Source organism: Protopterus annectens, chromosome 11.part0 (genome assembly GCF_019279795.1).
Source record: "Protopterus annectens isolate FY-2018-M chromosome 11.part0, PAN1.0, whole genome shotgun sequence".
NCBI lineage: Eukaryota > Metazoa > Chordata > Ceratodontiformes > Protopteridae > Protopterus > Protopterus annectens.
In genome coordinates, this window is record NC_056745.1 from 709,292,717 (window position 1) to 709,316,122 (window position 23,406).

The following is a 23,406-nucleotide window of genomic DNA, read 5'->3' on the forward strand; positions in this document are numbered from 1 at the left end:
ATTCACTTCTCCAAGATACTGGAAGGTAATGTTCTAAGAAGAAAGACACCCTATAGGCTGGCTACACTATCTGCTCTACCATAAACAGTGCGACTGCTATGAAACAGAAGGCCATCCACCAGATACATACTTCTACCTTCCATCTCATGCCACTGCAAATAGTGAAGATGAGAGTCCCACAACTGAGTCAGAACCTAATGTGTGACTACTGATTTCACACAGCTGGCAGAATTTCACATCCAGTAAGGGTGGTCACTGCAACTAGGGAACATCTTCTTCCCTAAGATGCAGCAACATCCATGTAAGTTATTATAAAGTAGGTTGTATAGAAGGCATAGCCCCCTGAACTGTAGGCTGTGATGGGCTTTGTCCCTCCCCCCTCAAAAACAAATTTAAATACTGTTCAGATGCAAATTTTTTTCCATTAAAAATGATACTCAGTTACAATATATTTAGTGAAATGATAATGATGTGGACAAAATGCTTGAAGACAAGCACACCTTTAAATTGCTGTATGCATTATTTTAATACACACACCCTTCACAGAAACTACCCAGCTTCCAACTAGATTAACCTGCACTTCTCATGATGTCTGGTCAACAATCAGTAGTGACACTGCTATTGACTACTGTTAAAAAATACCAAACCTTTGACATATAAAGGAAAAAGGGAAAATGAGATGTGTAAAAAGGCACTTTCAGTGAGTGCTGTGACACAAAGTAATTTTGCTGAAAGCCACTTTCAATGGTATGAAGTCTGCACTCTTCTCCACTGTTGTGTGACTATGGACTTGGTGCATATGCACGTGTGGGTGTGTGTGTGTGTGTGTGTGTATATATATATATATATATATATATATATATATATATATATATATATATATATATATATATATATATTTGTATAAGGATTTGGTATATAAGTCTGTGTATCTCATGAAACATCTGTTCAGGGCTCATTCTTCTGGAAGGCCAGAAAGCATGTCCTTATAAGCTGCAGCATTCTTTTTTCTGGACAAGCCTGAATTGACATTGAAATTATCTGAGCAGATGCTACTGATTAGGCATCTCTCTTAGCTAAACAAAAATCATAAACTACAATACCTATATTCAGCAGTTTCTAACAGCTTCATATGTAGTCGGTGTTAACTTAACTTACAGGCCTGTTCTGCATTGCTGTACAGTGACATGTGACAAATTTAATACTAGTTTCATATTTTCCAGACTTGGGCTCACAGAAATCTTTTAAAAGAAGAAACCATTTTTTTTAAACAATCCATGATTTTTAGCAGTATGAAAGATTTCCTGCAGTACAACTGAGATATATTTCTGAGCTGTGAAACTTTAAGACATGAGTGCCATGGAGTAACTGCAAACCACCCGTTCAAACTGTTGTCTGCTATATGCTCTCACTAGGTCAAGTAAAGCATTTAAGGTACCTCTCCAACACAACTGGAGATAATTAGTAAACTATTCACAATTAAACAGCATTAAGAAACACTCCTTAATCTTATCCCATAAACACAGTTTTCATGTTACATTTGCAATCTTCAGGTCAGACCTTGCAAATCTGCATAGTGGATGATCCATTTTATTTCATAAATCTAGCACACAGATGGAAAACCAGTGATGCAGCAAAAAGATTCAAAAAACGGTTTGTTTCTGATACAATGAATTTCAGGCGAGCAGGGAAAAAAGTTTCTGTGCTAACATACTATGAATTTAATAAAAATAAAAAAAAATAATTCTTATTATCTTTCTATAATTATACATTGTTAACTGATTACAATGCTGCTGTAATGAGAAGTGCTGTAGCCATTTTCTGTGTACCAGACGTATTTGAAAAAGACTTGAAATTTCTGCACAGGTTTGTCTGTAGATGAGTTTGCATCTGTGCAGACTATAAGGGCCTAAGAAGCTGCAACAAAATCAGTATCTTTTTTCAGGTGGACCTATGTCTGTAACTCCACAGTCTGAGCTGCTCCTCTCTCAAACTCTGTCATTGAGTTCTTTGCCTCCTTTACATTCTGTTATTTAGTACTAAAGTATCAATCCTCACCATTCAAATTGAATATTTCTGTGCAGCTATTTGCTTAACTGTGCCCTCCATTGTTATGGGATGGCAAAGCAAAGTTGCTGAACATATGATTTGTTGAGACAGTAGTTCAGTTTTATTCCTATCTATTTGCCCATCACAAAGGCAAATAACTTCTAAACAATAAGCCCAGTGCTAGTGACTTGGCATCCCCAGAAGCTGCAATGCTGTACCTGAGAACTGAAGAAGTTTCAATTAAAACAAGTTAAAACATTATAGGAAGGAAAAAAGAAATAGTCTTCTGCATGCGTGAGTTGGTCCTCATAATGGAACTGTGTTATGATGTCTTCATATGAATCATGAACGATGGCAAAGATGAATCAAATTCAGACAGAAAACCAGCACTTGTAGTGAGACTGCAAATGTAAGGGAAAGGTAGAGTGCACAACTGACAACAGGCTCTTCAACCTTCTCCCGTTGAGTGGAAAGGGTCATTTCCACCATAGGCAGAAATAAAGTCAACCCTTCTTGGGATAAGCTCTTTCTTTCATTATATTACAGAATGTCAAATCTTTCTGTAGACTTATGATGTTCAAAGAAAATGTTTCCATAGGAAAACTTTCCAACAAAAGTGATGTTTGGCCACAGAAACACAAACACTTGTCCTATGTCAAAAGAAAAAAAAAAGCCAAGGCACCAGTCTCTGAAAGACCAAAATGTTCTGTACCTTTGCTTGTATTCAATATGCCTATAACTGTGTACTATATCCAGAGAAAGCGCATGCCCTTCCCTTCCTTTTCACACATCTGTTAATGTTTCAGCAACTGACAGACGTCTCCAGTAGCCAAACGGTCAAAATATAAAAAAATTTCATAAGCAGTCATCGTCCTGGAACAACTGTTCATCTAGTTCCTGGGATTCAAGGTGCTCAAGGCGATCTGTTCTGCCACTCATGATCTCATCTGGAGTTTTCATGAACCTTCAAAAATAAAATAAAATATACATCAGTCTTAGTGCTTCTTTACACAGAAGTGTTGGTGTCAACACGTGGTTTTCTCAAACCAGAATTTTGCCAACAGCAAAATCAATCATATTATCTTGATCTGTACAGCTATTTACTTTTCGTGAAATATAAACTATGAGATATGGCAATTCTGTTACTAGGAACAGTATTTATACTATCATCACCTTATCATTTCAGAAACAACAAACACAGAATCAAGATTTTTAGTTCCTTTTGTGGAATATATTATCAATGATTAATCAGCAAGAATCTTTGTTACATTCATTGTTGGATCTGAGGTAGAAAAGAACATCTTAGTATTTTATTGCTTGTTGGAGCAATGATAATATGAAGAACAGGCCCTTTCCTTACTTATCACATTTTTGAGGATATGTTCACTTTACCGTGATAAACCGCTCTTAGTAAAACCTATAAAATAAGTAAAAATCAAAATATCAAAAATGAAAACAAGGTAAGAAAGTCAAGAAAAATATACTGGGCCAGGGTTGGTTTGCTAGAAACACAGATTATCAGGTTTAGAAGTTCAGAGACAATCATAATTTTAAAACAAGTTTGAAAGTTATTGCTGTTACATGAAATTCCTTTATTCTATTTAGATGTTCTACTCTCTTGCTACTGGAGAAAAATTAATTGTGACCTTGAACATAAAAATGTAGATATATCAAAAATAATTCTTTTTCAAGGGTTTTGAAGCACCACTGAAGATATGGATATTGCCTGTGCTGCTAATGAAAAAAAAATAATGCTGCTGAAACAAAATGTGCAGAACCCCAAGATGAAGGTCAAAATACTGGAAACTTTTTTCTGAACACAGTTTTATTGTAAAGTTTTCCCAACATGAACAATGGAGTAAATACAGCAACAAACTAGCCACTAACACACACTTACAACCAGAAAGAACATTAAAATAACTAAGTACACAAATTGCAAAAATGTCCCTGATGCATATACCAATTGTTATACAATCCTCTCTTATCAGAGTGCAATCAACAATTATATAAAAAGTTTAAACATTTGGCGGTTAAGAAAGAAATCTCCAGAGAATGTATGAAGTCAAGAGAATACAGCTTATATTGTAAAAATAAGCTCCAAAGATGACACCACAGCTTCTGGTAGCAAAACTATTTAATAAAGTTAGCGCTTTCAAGCTCTCCCACTGAACGCTTCATCAGACAATGAACAAGTAATACAGTTCAGCCCTTTTTAAAAGACATTAATTACTTAATTACACCAATCAACTTAAAGTCATACTACATTCACTAAAGGAACACTGTTACAGACCACATAAAAAAATTATGTAAAATATATATTATGTCTATCAAGTACTACTAATAAAAGTTCGACTTAAAACACTTATAAATTCACAAACTTTTTCAACAAAATACATTTAATGTATAAAAGGTCTAGCAGCTAAAATTGGCTTAAGTGAAACTTTGTCATTTAATCCAAAACCTCTGTCAGCTTGCAATCTGATGTTCCACCTCATCTCTGCTTGCTCTGTTAAATTCCTAATATTCCCTAACCTAAGGTTTTTCCTTATTAATTCTAACATTATGAATTTAAACTTATGGCTAAGATCATTACTTAGAACATGACAGGCCAGTGAATTTGTTTAATCTTCTCTATTTATAGCATAAATATGCTCCCTGACCCTTTTGCGAAATGTCCTGTTGGTCTTATCGACAAAGAAACTAAGGCACTTACAACACTTAGCTAAATATACCAAATTGTATGACTTACAGTCAGCATAGTGATCAAACTTATATTTCTTAGAAGTGGTTGGATGTTTTAAAACCCTACCATTAAGCATATACTCACAGTGGTTGCAATTGCTACATGAATAGCTACCTTTCCTGTCTGTCAATACCTCACGGAAGTGTTCGTTTCATAACAAAGTAGTCTCTTTAAAGACTTATTATTCTAATATGAATATCGAGGTTTGGTACCTACAATACCACAAAACTTCTCATCAGCTATTAAAATACTCCAATTCTTAGTGATAATGTCATGTAACTTTCTGTTATTGTTAGAATAAGTTAGCACCAACCTAACATCTTGGCCAAATGAACCCTGATGCTTAGTTGTGGGTTCCATTCTCTCTCTAGTCCCACCAAAGAAAGTTTTTTACCTTTCCTGTTTCTATCAATAACAACTTCATTATCCAACATGGAAACTTCTGTGTTTTTATATCCTCTCTGCAAGAACTCTGCCTCTAATAGTTTTAAACCACCATCTAACATATCATCGTCAGTAGTCAATCTAGAGACCCGTAGTCCCTGACTATGGACAATACTCAAACACATGGGGAGGGTACATACTTCCCCTGTGCAATAAATTGTTTCTTCTACATGCTTTCCTAAATAAACCTGATTGTATTGCATCACCATCTTTCCAAATAGTCACATAGAGGAAGTCAATTCTATCATTAGACTTTTTTGCTTCAAATTCCTAGAAATCTGCAGTATTATTGATATAAACTAAAAATGTCTCAAACTCACTGAGTGTCCCTTCCCATGTCATAAAAATATTGTCCACAAAACGTGTATAATAAGAGATGTGTTTGGCAAACTCTGAGTTGTGTACAAACATATTTTCCCACTGTGCCATTACTAGGTTAGCATAGGAGTTAGCACAGGGTGTACCCATGGCTATTCCCTTCACTTATAAATAGTACTTGTCTCTAAAGAAAAAGACGTTGTTGTTTAAAACCAAGTCTAGCAACAGTGTATACCTTAATACTTTATCATTGGCCATTCCTATTCTAGCTAAAAGTAACCTAATATAGTCCGTTCCAACATTATTTGGAATTGCTGTGAAAAGTGTCTTAACGTCAAGAGTCACTAATAATACATCAGACTTATAACATACACAGAAAAACTTTCTAAAAAATGTTGTGTATCTCTAGTAACAGTTTCAAGTTCATTCACTACAACTTGACTCAAATTTTTTTCAATGTAGATAGAAATAGACTCAGTTAACCATCCTTTACTTGAGACTATTGGTCTCAAAGGGGGTTTACTTATGTCTTTAGTATCTTCGGTAAACCTCTTATAGTGGGTATACAAGGATTCTCTATCAAAAAATACTTATAAAAACGACAAATGGCATTACATAGCAATAGGTCACATAAATCAGCATGCACATCTTATATCAACCTATTTAACTGCGCAAAAGAGTGGTTTATATGTATGAGTATCATTTAACATAGTAATCGTATCCTCATTATATTGCTTACTGTCTAAAATCACAACAGCCCCACCCTTGTCAGACTGTCTAATGATGATGGACTCATTTAATTTCAAAGACTTTAAAGCTTCATGCTCTTTTTTGCTGAAATTATAAAAATCACGTTTCCTTGGTCCAATATCAGAACCATAAATTTTAAATAAATCAGCTTCACACGCTTTTTAAAAAGCTTCTACCAATGGATGGCTTGGCAGTATATATGTACTAGTTTTTTTAAAACAATTAACAGCATTACTATCACCATTACCATACAATAATTTTAACATCACAGCTCTGGCAAAACCTTTTATATCAACTATAAAATCTAAAACATCAGTGTCTCTAGTCGGTATGAATGAAAGTCCTTTATTCAAAACAGATTCTTCACAGTCATTTAAATCATAATTGGAAATATTCACTACTAAGTTGCATTCATTACTGTCCAACTCTTTTCTGTACCTGGCGTCTTGCTTCTCCTGAAGATTTGCGTCTCTTTCTCCCTCTGCTCATGCTGCGCTGCTGTAAATTTGTAGCTCTTATAGGTAAAGGGAAGGAGGAAAAAGGCCTCACTTCTATTATGGATTCCTTCACAGGTTCCTTATGTCTAACATCATTACTAAGACTTAAAGGAACAATACTGGCTGCTACACTGACATTACTGGAACCAACGTTGACTTTTTCATTCGTTGTACATTATTCCAAATTTACTTCACATATTTACATTTCCAAAATATACCAATAATATCAGGAGAATCTATAGTGAATACTAAGCAGCATTCAAGAACAACCAGATTTTTAGCTAGAGTAAGTTAGGCATTGTGTATAATTATAAATTGTGCACAGTATTTTTTTTTTAAAGAATGTAATCTAATAGTTTTCTGATTTCATTACAAACTAGTTCACAGTTGTACTGCAATCTAAAAGATGGACAGACAGAGGTATAAGTTATGAGATCTATAATTAGTGATCAGTTAATATCTTGAAGAAATAGGTTTGGGTGCTAATAATGCATTACATAAATTATTGTAAAAAGCTAGTTTAGGGGCTAAATCGTTATTAAGTTGTGCTTTTAAGATATTGTAAATTTGGTTCAGAGTACTTGAGCATCCCATCGGCAATTTAAGTTAAGTCTTAATTGGGTAAGCAAAGTTAATTTATAGTAGAGAGAGTCTTCTAGAAATTTGACACCTAAGCTCATCATGCAACATGTTTGACAAGCTGCTGTCTGCAGGGCCTGCAGGAGCTGGGAATCATACTTAAACACGATCCAAAATGCCTGAAACTAATGAAACCAACGTCTATGGGTAATGGCAAGAGAAGGAGACATAAGACATGTGAGAGAACACGCAAGAGAGGATCCAGGGCTGGAATCACTGTAAGGCTAAAAGATAATCCCTTTAGGCCTGCACTCCCATCCATACTGCTGGCAAATGTTTGATCCATGGAAAGCAAAATGGACTACATAAGGTTAGAACTGTCTACTCAGAACAAGGTGAGGGAGCTGTTGTACACTTATTTTTACTGAAATCTTACTGAATTCTAACATTAAACACACTGCAGTTCACGTGGAGAGGATGTCACTTTTTTAGGACATACAGAATACAATCTCTCAGTGGGAAGTCCAGAGCGGGAGGTGTCTGCATATATATCAACAACAACTGGTACACCAGCTGCAAACCTCTCAACTGTATAGATTTTCACAGAATGCCCAGATTTTTGCCTCATATTTTTGGTCTATTTATCATAAAATTGCAGTTTTCTGGCAAATCTTTGGCAAATCATTGAGGGTTAAAGTCAAAAGATAATGGAGGAGATCTGAATTTCAGACTTCATACCATTTTAAAAAAATCATGCTAATGCAAAACCTGTTATTCTATCGACTTTCTAAGTTTATAAGAGCAATATTTAAAAAGTGTCCTTATTTTGGGGCCTTTGTCCCCCCATTAATTTATGGCTTTGTCCAGATTTCTTGTTGTAAGAGGTTTAGAGGTCAGACCAGCTGTGAGATGGTCTCCTCTCAATGCTGTGAAAATATAGAGCTGAAATGTAGTACTTTTTAACTACCAAGAGACTTCAGCAGTATCAACATCACAGCCGTCTACATTCCTCCCAGTGCCAATACAAATGAGGCACTGAACACATTATAATCAGGCTACAAATGAGCGGCAAAACAGAAACCCTGAATGTGCTCATAGTGGCAGGTGACTTCAACCAAGCCAACCTGAAAACAGTTCTGCCTCACTTCTTCCAGCATGCAGACTTTGCAATCAGGGAAGAGAACATACTGGATAAGGTCTACAGCAATGTTAAGCTAGCATGCAAGGCAATGCCTTACCCACATCTGGGCAACTGACCATCTCTCCATCATGTTAATACCAGCATATAAACCGATGCTAACCAGGGGGAGACAAACAGTAAAACAAGTAAGGATATGGCCGGAGGGTGCAATCTCAGCACTCAAGTGCACAGACTGGAGGATATTTAACGAGGCAGCTACTGTGAGTCAATATATCAACCTAGAGGATTACACCGAGGTGGTGATGGGCTACATCTCAAAATGTGTGGATGATGTTAACAGTAACCAAAAAACATCATCACATGTGCCAGCCAGAAGCCCTGGTTGACCAGCAAGGTGTACGAACTCTTGAAAGCAAGGAATGCAGCCTTTAAGTCCAGAGACAGGGATGCCTTCAGAACAACCAGAGCAAATCTGAACAAAGGAGTGAGAGAAGCAAAATGTGCCTGTGGTAGGAAGATCCTGAGCTAATTCTCTGACCAAAAAGACTCCAGAAGTCTATGACAAGGTATCCAGAAAATAACAGACTACAGGTCCTTATCTTCATTATGTGAGGACAATACAGAATTCCTTAATATGCTATGTCTACTTCAGCAGATTCAAAAAGTGGAACAAAACAACAGCGACAAAAATGCCCACCAGTCAAAATGAAGAGATGATCATCTTCAATCCAGCTGATGTCCAGAGGACATTGCACAGGGTTATCCTGAGAAAAACAGCCAGGCCTGACAACATCCTTGGACAAGTATTCAGAGACTGTGCAATTCAACTAACAGATGTCCTCAAAGATACCTTTAATATCTGTTGGAGTCAGAAAATAGTTCCTAAATGCTTCAAAAACATGACAATAATACCGCTAACAAAGAAGTCACCACCATCATGCCTCAATGACTACCAGCCTGTAGCTCTGACCTTCATTGTGATGAAAAGCTTTGACAGGCTGGTCAAAGAAGCAATAACATCTAAGCTACCTGCGGATCTTGACCCGCTGCAGTCTTCTTACTGAGCAAACCACTCTACTGCAGATGCCATAGCACTGGCATTTCACTTATCGCTGGACCATTTAGAAAGTAAAAACATCTACTTAAGGTTACTATTCATTGACCTCAGCTCTGCTTTTAATACAGTCATTCCTATACAGCTGGTAGGGAAGCTGCTTCAACCTGGTATCAAGACACCACTTTGGAATTCTGGACTTTCTCATGGACAGACCCCAGAAAGTGCGGTTAGGAAATAACTCTTCGGATAGCATCACTCTGAACACTGGAGTTCCTCAAGGCTGTGTACTGAGTCCCTTGCTATTCAGCTGCTGATAAGACAGCTTACAAGGCAGATACAGAACAACTGATTCCTTGGTGTGACAGTACCAGCTTTGTACTAAATGTGAACAAAACAATGGAAATAATTGTGGACTACAGGAAAAAAAACGCAAGGAATTTTCTCCTCTAACCATCAACGGAGAAACAGAAGAGAGAGTGAGAAGCAGAACATTTCTGGGGGTGCATACTAATGAGGACTTGTCTTGGTCTACTAAAACAAATGCCATTGTCAGGATGGCACATCAGAGGCCACACTTTTTGAGAAGGTTGAGGAGAGCAAACATACCATCAACGGTTCTCACAACTTTCTATAGGGTACAATAGAAAGCACCCTGATAAACAATCTCACAGTGTGGTATGGAGGCTGCTCTACCTTTGATAGCAAGGCTCTACAGAGAGTGGTGAAGCACCCAACAGGATCATAAAGACCACCCTACCAGCCATCCATAACCTGCACATGTCCAGATACCTAGGCATGGCCAAAGGAAGAGTATACAGCTCAGCAAGCTCCTGCCTGGTGCCCAGCAGAGTTCTACAGCAGCAGAGAAACAAAAGAGAGACTTTGGAATGATTAAGTATCATTTTTCTGCATTTTCTTGCTGCCTTTAGCTAATACTGCCTAAAACGCCGATTTTCTAGAGTTTCTGTGATTTAAAAAGCTTGTTTCAGCTACACACTATACTTATTTTACTGCCTGCACTTTAACAAAGTCATTTTTGTGTTTAAATTACCTGTTTACCTGTTGTAGGCTACACACTCAAGTGTGATAGCCATTTATGTGCATTTGAAGTGTTTTTTTTGATTCTATCTGCTTTATTTTCTGAAAAAAAAAATACTTGTTTTCCCACCTTTCTAAGCTAGTATAGTCCAGTTTTCAGGTTAGTGCTGAATTCAGGGCTGTGTTATAAGTTTCTGTGTTTGCCCATACCTTACTTGGATAGAAGGAAGTTTCTCTGTTCACTGTGAGAGAGGGAGCTTTGAGCAGCCTACCTGTCCCTGGAGGAGTGGTTTCAGCCCAGAAATTAGTAGTTTAATGGCCATTTTGGGCTAATTTCTATCTCTTTCATTTCCCTGCTATAAAACCTGCATCTGCGAGGTTTTGCGCTAGTATACAGCTCAGCAAGTTCCTGCCTGGTGCCCTGCATAGTTCTACAGCAGCAGAGAGACTTTGGAGTGATTAAGTATCATTTTTCTGCATTTTCTTGCTGCCTTTAGCTAATTCCGCCTTAGACGCTGATTTTCTAGAGTTTCTGTGATTTAAAAAGCTTGTTTCAGCTACATATTGTACTTATTTTACTGCCTGCCCTTTAACAAAGTCGTTTTTGTGTTTAAATTACCTGTTTAACTGTTGTAGGCTACACACTCAAGTGTGACAGCCATTTCTGTGCATTTAAAGTGGTTTTTTGATTATATCTGCTTTATTTTCTGAAAAAAAATAAAAACATATACTTGTTTTCTCGCCTTTCTAAGCTAGTATAGTCCAGTTTTCAGGTTAGTGCTGAATTCAGGGTTGTGTTACAAGTTTCTGTGTTTACCCATACCTTACTTGGATAGAAGAAAGTTTCTCTGTTCACTGTGACAGAGGGAGCATTGAGCAGCCTATCTGTTCCTGGAGGAGTGGTTTCAGCCCATAAATTAGTAGTTTATTGGCTATTTTGGGCTAATTTCTATCTCTTTCATTTCCCTGCTATAAAACCTACAATTGCGCGGTTTTGCTCGCCGGGCAGTGCCGGTTAGCTAGGGTATAACTATTCCCAGCTCAACAAAGTCTGCTCTTCAATTTTTCTCTTGGAACTAGCCAAACTTTCAACTTAAGCACTCAAACCATTCACTTCTCATCCTGGCACTTGCTCAAAACTCATAGCAGGCACTAATAAACCTTAGCACTAGACCCCCCCCCCCATACTGTAGAGAAGGACACGGCTCTCTATTTGACCTTACCAGACAATCAGTAAAACAGTTCACTGTACCTATCCAGGCATGTCCAAAGGGCAGTTTCAGGTGTACTCTCCGGTCCAACTGGTGAATCTGGGCAATTTGAGGCAATGTTACAATTGCCTCATGTACACAGACAACCCTCTCCTCCTTTCACCAAACAATAATACATGCGAGAGATGCAATTATACAGCCAAACTGGACGCTAAGATCTCTCATCTCAAGACTGGACCAGGCAATCAAGAGGAGAAGGGAATTACTTGCTTCACACCACCAGTCTCACAAAGACCTATGAAACCAGCACCGGCAAAAAACACACACAAATTCACAAAAACATACTCAGAGGCTCTAAATAAAAATCTGCAAAAGCAACAGAGATCTCCAAAGCAGACATTCAAGCAACCTCCACCCCCCAACACAAACTGTGAAACACATACTTCACAAAACCAGTGTGCCACGCAATCACAGCCCTTAAGGCAAAATAATATACCCAACACACTAGTGATAGGTGACTCTACAGTCAGGCACACTGACATCCCACTCACTAGGCTGAACAAGGAGAAGGTTACTGTTAGCTGCCTGTCAGGTGCCAGGATCCGCCACAACACAAGCACTCAGGTCACTCCAAAACAAGTACAAATATGACTCTGTCATTGTCCATGTTGGTGTGAATGACCTGAGCCGTACCTCTCTGGACTACATGAAAAGAGACATGGAGGAGCTCTCTGATCACGTAGCCCAGGCCGGTGTGACCCTGCCCCTGAGTAGCATGCTGCCCTCACCAAGAATGATACCACGGTATAGAGAAAAAATGACCAATTTCAACAATTGGCTAAGCTTCTGGTGTCATTCAAGGGGATCCAGTGTCTGTCAGCCTGGGATGACATGCTTGACAAGCCACGCTGCTTCGCTAGAGACGGCTTACACCTGTCACCCTTAGGCTTTCGAATACTGGCCAAGGCTCTTGCCATCCCCATAGTGCCTTTTTTAAGCAAGGCTCAAAAGACAAACCCGCCACCGTAAATAACACAAGTAACAAAAAACTGAGGGTAATGCTACTTAATGCCAGAAGTCTAAACCACAAAATGCATGCACTTGAGGCACTCCTCAGTAAAATCGTATATGTGCAGTAACAGAAACCTGGTTTAAGACTCCAGAGAGCACCCCAGCACTACCAGGCTACAATACATACCATATATTTCAGCCACAAAACCCAGACCGAAAGACAAAAGGCGGGGGAGTATCCATATTCATCAAGGATACCCACACCTCCAGGTTAGTGGCACAGCACGATGTTTCAGAGATCATCCACGTGCAACTAACAATGGGCAAAACTGCTACTCAAATTATAGCCTGCTACAGATCACCCACCATGTCCCAGAACCCCCATTCCGCATTCCTGGAAATACTTGGAAACATAAAGGTCCTACCAAACACCCTGATATTGGGTGATTTCAATTACCCAAACATTAACTGGGAGAACTACTCAAGTACACACTCCCTTGCCCAACATTTCCTAGAATTTATAAACTCAAATGCCCTGGATCAACTGGTCAACACCGCCACCAGAAGTGACAACATATTGGACCTGGTCATTACCAACATGTGCAACCGGTGTTCCACACCGGAGGCGAACCCCTCACTGGTTAGATCTGACCATAAACTAATCACTCTGGATATCCACATTCCGCTACCACCCCCAGTCAAAGAAACCACCATGAAAAACTTTTCAAACTTCACGTTACTTAAGACCGAAGTGGGAAGTTTCAAAGCCCCCATGCTAAAGGATAACGCTGTCCAAGCTGCAAAATCCTTTACTAATGCACTCTACGGGCACCTACAAGAATGCATGGATCATGCTATCCCAAACAAAACCAAGACTCACTCCTCCAAGGAAAGGAAACCAGTCTGGTGGACCCCTGCCATAAACAAGCTATACAATAGAAGAAGGAAACTAGTACAGAAGAGAGTAAAATCCCAAGAAGGGAAGACATCCCTGATCAGTATCAGCAAGAAACTACGTTCCCCTCATAAAATCATCCAAGGCTAGCTTCGAAAGAAAAATTGCCATGGACTCCAAAGATAACCACAAGGCATTCTTTAGCTATGTCAAGAATCTAAGCGGCAATTCTCAGATCTGCTCGGAGTTAGTGCAGAATGGCATAAAATACACTGAACCGACCGATATAGCCAACATCCTGGCAGACAGGTTCAGTGCAAACTTCACCCCCTCTCACCCCCAAAAGGGCCCATAACTATACTAGAATAATGTAGTGCCCCTGAAATCAGAGACACTCAGGTTAAAACAGCCCTCTCCAAAGCCAAAAACAGCATCAATGGGACTGGATGGTGTCCCAGGCTGCGTCCAACACGAGCTCAAAGATGAACTAACCCCTCACCTAAACACACTGTTTAAACTCAGCCTCTCCACAGGCTACGTGCCCACAGAGTGGTGCACAGCAACGGTTATTCCACTTCAAAAAGGTGGAGCCACAACGGACCCCAGGAACTATCACCCTATAAGCCTGACTAGCTTGGTCTGCAAAGCTATGGAGTGCATCATCATTAACAGAGACATTGGGAACCTCCAAACACTGGACCCTACCCAGTTCAGCTTTGTTAAGAGCAGATCATGCCTCCTAAACCTGGTGGACTTCTTTGAGACAGTTACCAAGGTTATATTCGAGGGAAAGGTGGTCCACACAGCCTACCTAGACCTCGCAAAGGCCTTTGACACCATTCCCCACTCAGGTATTATAGACAAGCTCACCAGCCTGAACATAAACCCCTACGTTATGGGATGGGTTACCAACTGGCTCACGGAAACTCACATGGTAAGAGTTGCGGGAGCTAGGTCTGACTCTAAACTGATTACAAGTGGCATTCTCCAGGGCTCAGTCCTAGGACCCCTCCTGTTAGCCATATACTTCTCAGAGGTACAGGCAAGCACAGGAGGACTATGGCTGATCAAGTTTGAAGACGACTACAAACTAGGGGCTATAACTGACTCTCTGGCTGTCACAGACATCCTCCAAAAGGGTCTCATGTCAAAACCATGGCCTAAAGCTAAATGCCAACAAGTGCATAGTCATCACCTTTGGAAAAAACAAAGTACCCACAAACTACCACATAGGTGGTAGCCCCCTACATACGGAAGACGTAATAAGGGATCTGGGGACTCAAGTAGATAGTAACCTCTCCTTTGATAATCACATTGCCAAAATGGTTAGAAAATCCTTCTATGTGGCCCACATAATCTCAAAAGGGTTTGCATCCAGATCGAAAAAGGTCATCGGGCCCCTTTACGCATCACTCATCAGACCCATCATAGAGTACAATGCCCCATTTGGGATGTACCTTAAAAGACACCTGCAACAACTGGAAAGACCACAGTAGTACCTCACCCAGAGGATCACTGGCCTCAAGCAGATGCCCTATGCAGCTCTACTGAAGAAACTCCAACTGTACTCGGTTGCATACCGCCTACTCAGAGGTGATCTCTGCCTGACGTACAAGGCCATGTCCAACCCAGAATTGATGGACATGCTCCACCTACAGAAAACCATATCCCCTCGAGCCACTCCAAGGATCTAAACCTCACCACAACAATAAATAGGACGTGCTGGAGGGATAGATTCCTGTCCCAGAGACTTGGAAACAATGTGGTTCTAGAGACTTCTCATGCTCTGGAACAAGATTCCGATCTACATTAATCAGAGCTCCTCGCTAACCCTTCAAGAGAAACCTTGACGAGTGGATGGGGAACAGAAAGTTTACCCCAGGGATCACTTCAATGGCTCTGCTGGACAGTGGCACAGGGAACTAATCTAGGGGTGGCGAAATCCAACAGATTCTGGCTAGGGTTATAAATGCCTTCGGGAAGATAGCCTAGTACCTACCTATGAACCTATGAATAATTAAGGACTGCACCCACCTGCTCACAGACCGTTTGCGTACCTATCATCTGGCATGCGCGTTTGTAGATTAAGATGTAGAACTATGAAATTCAGAAACAGCTTTTTCCCCACAGGGCATCAGGCTGTTGAACTCTGGCAACACTCACGCTCCATGCTCACCATATGGGCCATCAGTTCAATGTGGAAGACCATCTCAATCTGTGCAATAACCTGACTGCCTGTCTCAATCCAGTATTAGTGCAAAACTCAGTAAGTCGAGCCAACTCACTGGTCATCACCGGTATAAGTAAAGCCAGAGAAATGTCCTATTATAGTGCAATATCCAATGCTAGTCTGTAACTCAGTCACAGTGCAATAATCATGAATGCCTTATTCTGGGCAATATTTAATGTAAGTCGTTAATGCAACATCTTACCTCAGTACTGTGCAATACTCAAGTAAGCAAAGAGATTACTGAATAATAAATGTTAAAGTGGGTTTAATTTGTGTGCAATATCAGGGTTATCTATCTAGAACACTATGGTATATAGTAAGTAGTCTCCTACAGGCTTTTGAGGGAAGATCTATGCCTAGCATACAGGGCATTGTCAGACCCCACTCTGATGGACCTCCTGAATATCCACAAAACAAACAGCACCAGAATTACCTGTTCTAAAGACTTAAACCTTGCCAGTGATATAAATAGGACCTGCTGGAGAGATAGGTATGTATCCCAGAGACTACCCTGTCTATGGAACAGGCTCCCCATCTATGTGAAACAGAGTTCCTCCCTAACCAAATTCAAGTGCAACTTGGACAACTGGATGAGAAACCGGAAATTCATTTCTGGTTTGGCACTTATGTCTCTGATGCAAACAGGTAACCTGTACATGGTTCATCTCCCAGACCCATGCTTTCACTTATCAAGAGTATCAGAACTTGTCAGAGATTTGTGATGCATGGCTAGGCTTAAAAAGGCCCATGTGGTCATTAGTCTAGTAAACACCTATGAACCTATATATGTATTAATGTCTTGTCATATTAAGTCTATGTGATATCTGCACATTTGAGTCCAGAGATATGGAATTTCGTTCAGTTTTTGCAGTTGTTTGACTCTGAATGGCAATAAAGTTTACTTCGACTTGAAATCTTCCTGTAGTCTTGAAATGTCTCTAACGAAAGTATTCTTAATTAATGAGAATGGGGAAAAGTGTATCATTTTGTTGTTTATTAGAATATTTGAGTTTTTATGGATAGGTTGAAAGGATATATCAAGATACTCCATAAATGTTTTATATAGTAAGAAAAGATGACCAAATAATTTATGAATTTTAGTAATCTAATGCATTTTTGTTTAATGAAAGGAACAGCTAAGGGATTATACTTGAGTGATAATGTATCCATACCAGCTTGTGAAGCCAGGCAGGGCCCCAACTCTACTTTTTTAAGATAAAAGTTAATTGATCTTAAAGTCTGGATGAATTTATAATTAAGTAACATGCATTAAGGTTTTGAAGCCTCACGCCACCTTGATTTTTAGGTATTATTAATTTCTGATATGAAATCCTAATCATTTTAGGGAACCAGATTAATTTTGCAAAGGAACAGTGCATGCTTTCAAATAGTTTTTTATTTTAGGAATAGCATATATAGTGGACATGCAATAAAATTAAAGTCTTGAGAATATATTCATTTTGAAAGGAATGAGAAATGCATTCAATTCTATCTTTTAATATCTGACAGTATGTTTGACCCACATCAAGTACAGCAAACACATTCACTTCTTCCATCTTCATGTAAATTTTTCACTGTAGGACACTTCTGGTTACTACTTTTTTCTTTTCAAAATAAAATCTTAAGTGATACAGTTCTCAGGAAAATCTTAAGAAAAATATTTTCTCCTACTAATTCACTGTCTACTTTACTTAATTTCAGATTTATTACGGTCTTGCTATTCCTGTTTCTCTTTAATGACATCCCATAGCCCCTAAAACATACTTTCACTTTCCTTGTCCCCATCGTAAATGTTAAATTTTTCTAAAACTATTGTCTTTTCCTCCATTTCTTCTCCACAAATGCTCATCTCATGTTTCTGCACTGAAAATAGTAAAAATGAACTCTTGATAACATTTAGCATTACACAATTATTTTAACCAATTATTCGTGCTTCTGCTTTTAAATCATATGCTAGCTTATTATCTTCTGTTTCAGTATCTCTCAGATTTCTACTTGCTTTCCCCATCCATCTCCTTACAGTTTGTTTCTCCAACATACATGACTGCTTTGAACTTGCCGTGCAGTCGCCTCATCCTGCTAACCCCAAAAGTCAGCCTTCCTTTTCCAGTTCCTAAAGTGTAATGAAGTGTTTCAAGTGTCTCAAAGCTGACCTGTCAATATCCCATTAAGATCTTGCCTCTGCAGCTTGTTACAAATAAAGTAAGATAAAAGGCTGTCAAAGTCAGATGGTAGATGAACTAGTGACAATGACTTTCTAAAGATGAGATTCAATGGCCTGGCACCCATATGCATTTGCTAAACCAGAGAATAATCTACATGGCTCTAAGTCCATTCATGCCACAGAAATGTAATAGAATCAGTGGTAAATCAAACACCTGCTCTAGAAGCCAAAGCCTACACTAGCACAATTCCACCACCAGATAGTGTGATAGGTACCTAACCCAAAGTATCCACTGTTCCTGCAGTAGGGTGACCTTATATCAAGCAGAATACTTCTCTTAGCAACCTTTAAAACCAGTCTGGATGGGACACTGAAAAAATCATCTGGGATATATAGCAAAGGGTTAGTTAACAGAGGGCACAGTATGACTTCCTCCAGCACTGCACTGGTTGATGTCAATGAGCTTCTCAACTCCTCCCTTGGTTGTACGTTTTGTTACAAATATATGATGCTATATTTTGTATGACCCTATAAACTGGTGTTTTCCAAATGGCCCAGAGCACAAGCATAGCATCAGCACTGGTCAAGGATTAAATCAAAAAGCAAATCTAGGATGTGAAGTTTCCTAAATTACACATGATCTGAACTATGGGTTGATATCTCATTGGTCCATAAATCACTATCTGGAGTCTTGCTCAACTTGAAAAGATCCTAAATGTTACACTCTGACAGTTCACTTCTGGATGGCTTTTTAACAAGTTGTGCTTGCAACTGTTGAACTGCTCTTACAATAAAGTTGGCACTGTTTTGTGTAATCCTTCCTAGTCTTTGTTTATTCAGCTCTAAAAAAGCCACAGCCATTTGCACGCTATTCATTCTCTGTGGATCTGTTTTACTAAACCATACTTAGTGAAAGGTAATGATTTGTGCCCCCACCAATTCCACAGACTCAACAGCACAGAGACTAGGGGTCAAGAAAGCCTAATAATTATGCATTAGTTTAAATCAATGGTTAGAGCGAGTTTTATTACTTTTATGTTTGTATGTCTCTCCAGTTGCAAACGAAGAAGTGGAATAGAAGATAATCAGGAAAAATTTAAAAGGTAAGTTGTTTCAGCAAAGCTTCACTACAAGACCATCACAAAGAGGAGGTATATAAGAAGGAAAGTATACAGCTGCAGAAAGCAAGAAAACTTTAAAATTGAAGTCATGGGAAACAAAGACAAATGTCTGTGGAAATTCCTAGCTTGACACAGAAAATATAAGCGGAGACTGGACGAAGCAGGTAGTAGGATTTCAGAATTATAACAAAAGATGATAGATTATTGAACGTGGTAGCAGAGCAGGTGTAGGATACACAAGATCCTACAGCAGGACTGAATGAAAGATTATAACATCTTTGACAAGCTGAGCAATCATTTCAAGCCTACCAAACTGTAGATTATAAACATCAACACATTTAAAAGTGTGACACAGAAAGAATACAAGTCCACACAGATGTATTATGCTCTGCAGAGGTCACCAGTTAGGAACTGTAAATTTAGTGATATTAACAGAGAAAAACACACAGATAATACAAACATGCAGCATTTGCAGGGTGCAAATGAAAGCATTAGCTGAATGCCAGAACAGTCGGTCAAACCTACTGCTGTGTGACAACAGGGCTACAGATGAAATGGATACGGGAGTGTCAGTAAAGATGGTCTACTTGAACTTTTTTTTTAACAGAGAAGTATCGAAGTTGAGTTATAACTTAGCAAAGAAACTTGGAATGGGAGGGCGGGTTTCTTCCCTAGAGAAAGAGAGATAAAATGAAATGGGAAACGGGCACAAAATAAGGAGATTGCAAATGAATCTGAAAAAAAAATCATCTTTTTGCCATGTTAAGACTGTTCAAATATTAATGTCACATCACTCAAAAAAATCCTGGACTGATTTCTATACAGATTTCTATACAGACGATATATAGCTAGGAATAACTGCAGTTGTTTTTGACATTTTAACTTGATTTATACTTCTCAAAGATTTCTGCCTAATATTTTTGGTCTCTTCCTCATTAAAAATTCTGATTGTCTGGCAAATCAATGAGGATTGAGGTAGAAATTAAAAACAGACATTTGAGTTTAGACTTCACTGCCTTAAGAAAATTCGTGCTAATGCAAAACCTGCTATTCTATCAACTAAGTGTGTAAGAGCAATATTTAAAAATTGTTCATATTTTCGTGCTTTTGTCCCCCATTATTTATGGCTTTGTAGAGATTTCTTGTCCTAAGAGGCTGACAGGCACATTTAGATTACGAATTTAACCTGTTCCTGATATTAGCTGGAATGCTATCCCAGCTTTCTAAAATCCTTCTCCCTGAAAGCAGAAATAGTGGTTGGTCATGCAATGGGGTAAGTAAACTTAAAAGGGATATTGATCTGCTGTAGTAAATACTTCTGCCAGCAGACAGCAATGTTCTGGTTTTAGTAATCTAAACTACAAGCACTGATATGAAGTGTTGAGCAGTGTCCCTGCAAAGAACAGGAGGAAAACAGGGTGCATGAAATTAATCAGAAGAAATCTAAGTGCAAGCGCTTCAAGCAGATATCCCTGACTTGAGCTGTGAAGACTTTTTAACAGCAAGCCTTGAGAATACAGACTCTGAATCCATGGAGTGTGGGTCTGTGGCAAGCTTAGGAATTCAGTGACTGGAATTCTGCCACCCTTCGGAGTTATTTTCCACAAAAGTTTCCTGCAAAAGCTCACAGATTTGTCACTTTTTGCTGTAGCAATAGAAACTGCACAGCAGTCTAATATGTAGTCACTCTGAACCCATGGACTGAAGCATGGGTTTGTGACAAATGTAGGAATTCAGTGACTGGAATTCTGGCACACACTGTTATTTTTCAGAAAAGTTTCCTGCAGAAGTTCACAGATTGTAACCATCTTGCTACAGCACTAGAAAATGCACATCAATCTAACGTAGCCATCAGTATAGTTTATTTGCATGTAAAGAAGTGAAATTAATAAGGATAGTAGCTGGACCATTCATACTTTGCCCATGGAAATATTAAAGTGACCATAATTAAATCTAGTAACATACTATGATTATGGTGTCCAACAATGTCCCCAAATTTCACAATTTGAAATAAGGCTATAAAACCTCTTGCAGATCTTATAATAAGCCTATCTATCCAACCTAAAAAGTTGTGCAGTTCAGGACAAAGGAAACGTCAGAAGGATAACAAACTCTTTGTAAAGCCCCTTTGCTGACACTTGAGCTGATCTACTACCAATATTTTTTTTTTTACCAAGAAAAGTTGTGTGCGCCTTATTCCTGAGATCAAACAGTGCCCATACAAGTGGGGTCCACACTATGTTTTGACTTTTTTGGATTCCACACAAAAGGATAAAACCTTCTATTACTTACAGCTTGTTGGCAGTACATAGATCCACAGAACCCTGTTCTAATAATATCTTTGCTATATTCAATATCTACACAGTTACAGCTACTTAAAGTCATGAACTCTTATCTGACCACAGGATCTTTGGCAGAGCAAAAAATACTTGACTTATTTACTTTACTTATTCTTCTGTTGACAGGAATTTCTAAAGGGGCAGAGCTCATTTTTAGTCAAGGCCCCAGGAGAAAAGCTTCAGCAACATATTTACAGTTTTCATTATAGTTATAGTATTAGTACTGCACTATAAGGATTAAAGAAATAAATGTGATTTTTAATGCAAACACTATCAGATTGTGCAGAATATTCATGTGAAAATAATTTTTATTATAAAATACTGAAAAGATGAATTGTTTTGTTTGGCTTTCCTCCAACTCTCAGAAAATATGCACCACTTGGTGTTCACAAACAACTTTTTTTTTTTAATGATTATCTTCTGAGAATGTACAGTCCCACTCAAGTAAAGGCGAGTCATTCAGCTCAAGGAGTGTGGATTGAGCATATAGGATTTTCAGCAGCCACATCCAATGACTGCTCTACAGAGGGCAGCAATGCACATTCATAGTAAGATCTCATTAAAAAATCCAAAACACTGAGAAGCAACGTTTTCAAAGCATTCATATAAGCACACATAAGCAGCAGTTTGAAACACCTAGTTTCAGACCTGGTTATAAGGTGAACACTGTACAGGTGAAGTTGACAGTATACAGCTTTATGTCAAAGGACAACGAGTTCTTGGTTATAGATGTAAACTACTAAACTGCATTCAATACAATAACTCATTTTTTAAATACTTAAATGAAGCAGGTAGTGATATTGCCATGGCTTCAGATAAAGTTACCTGAGCTCATGAACAGAATCAGTTTCCTCACAGCAATCCATTGCACACCTCCATTCCTGGTCAGAATCGATGCCCTTGAGGGATTTACCTTAGGACTCTTTCTGTTTACAAGAAACATGGCAAATCATATTAGACAAACAAGGATAATACAAGCACACAGAGGATCCAGTCTATGCAGTGATTTTTGGTATTACTACATGAAACACACCCTTCAAATGTTCTTATGCACGTAACAAAACTTATCATAAGCAAACTGACATCAAATGAAAACAAAAACAAAACCTAAGTTACTTGGCAAACCAAATGCACTGAACAATGGCAAGTCTAAGAATGTCTTACTACATGAAAGCTCTAAGCTACACACACAAGTAGAAAAATGGCAATATCTGGGGTTAATCACAAATCAGAAACAAGGTTTCCCGAATCATGTAGTTAAGTAAACATATTAGAAATAGTATTATTCACAGTAAAAAAAAAAATCATTTAACACTAGAAGAAAGATAACCTGTTGCAAAACTAACATGTCCTCCCCTGTAAGTCTGAATGCATTACCTTTTTGCATTTACTGATCCAACAAAACAATACATTTTCCGTGACTGAAATGACTTGCAACTGACCCAAAGATCTTTGCATTCTATCTCTGACCGCTTTTCACTTTGAAGCACTAGAACTGACAGGCTATTTGAACCTTAAAAAGCATCTCTTATTTAGCAAATAACTGTTAAGCCTTCAACTTCTCACATGGATAGCATGTGTGGAGCAAGCTTACCTGCCACCAGCCTACAGAGTAACTAAAAATGATTGCTACAGTACAAGTGTACAGTTCATCAAAGACAATCTCAGATGTAATGTACAGATTTCCCAATCATAATATTCCAGGAACATGCAATAATCTACTTACTGACCTAAGAAAGGTGGTCTTATTGGCTGAATTCAAGAATTACCTAAGCCCCAGTACACTGGTTTTCCTACTGAGCACAACAAATTATCAAGT

At 38.6% G+C, this 23,406-nt stretch overlaps 1 protein-coding gene across 1 annotated transcript in view; it reads right to left on the reverse strand.

The window, feature by feature from the left end:
• Positions 1-1,574: 1,574 nt before the first annotated feature.
• ETV6 (ETS variant transcription factor 6) overlaps positions 1,575-23,406 on the reverse strand; it is a 1,357,390-nt gene continuing 1,335,558 nt past the window's right edge. The window contains exon 8 of the mRNA XM_044088174.1: positions 1,575-3,013. Coding sequence (XP_043944109.1) covers positions 2,905-3,013 — 109 coding nt within the window. The 3' untranslated portion in view covers positions 1,575-2,904. The remainder of the gene's footprint in view (positions 3,014-23,406) is intronic.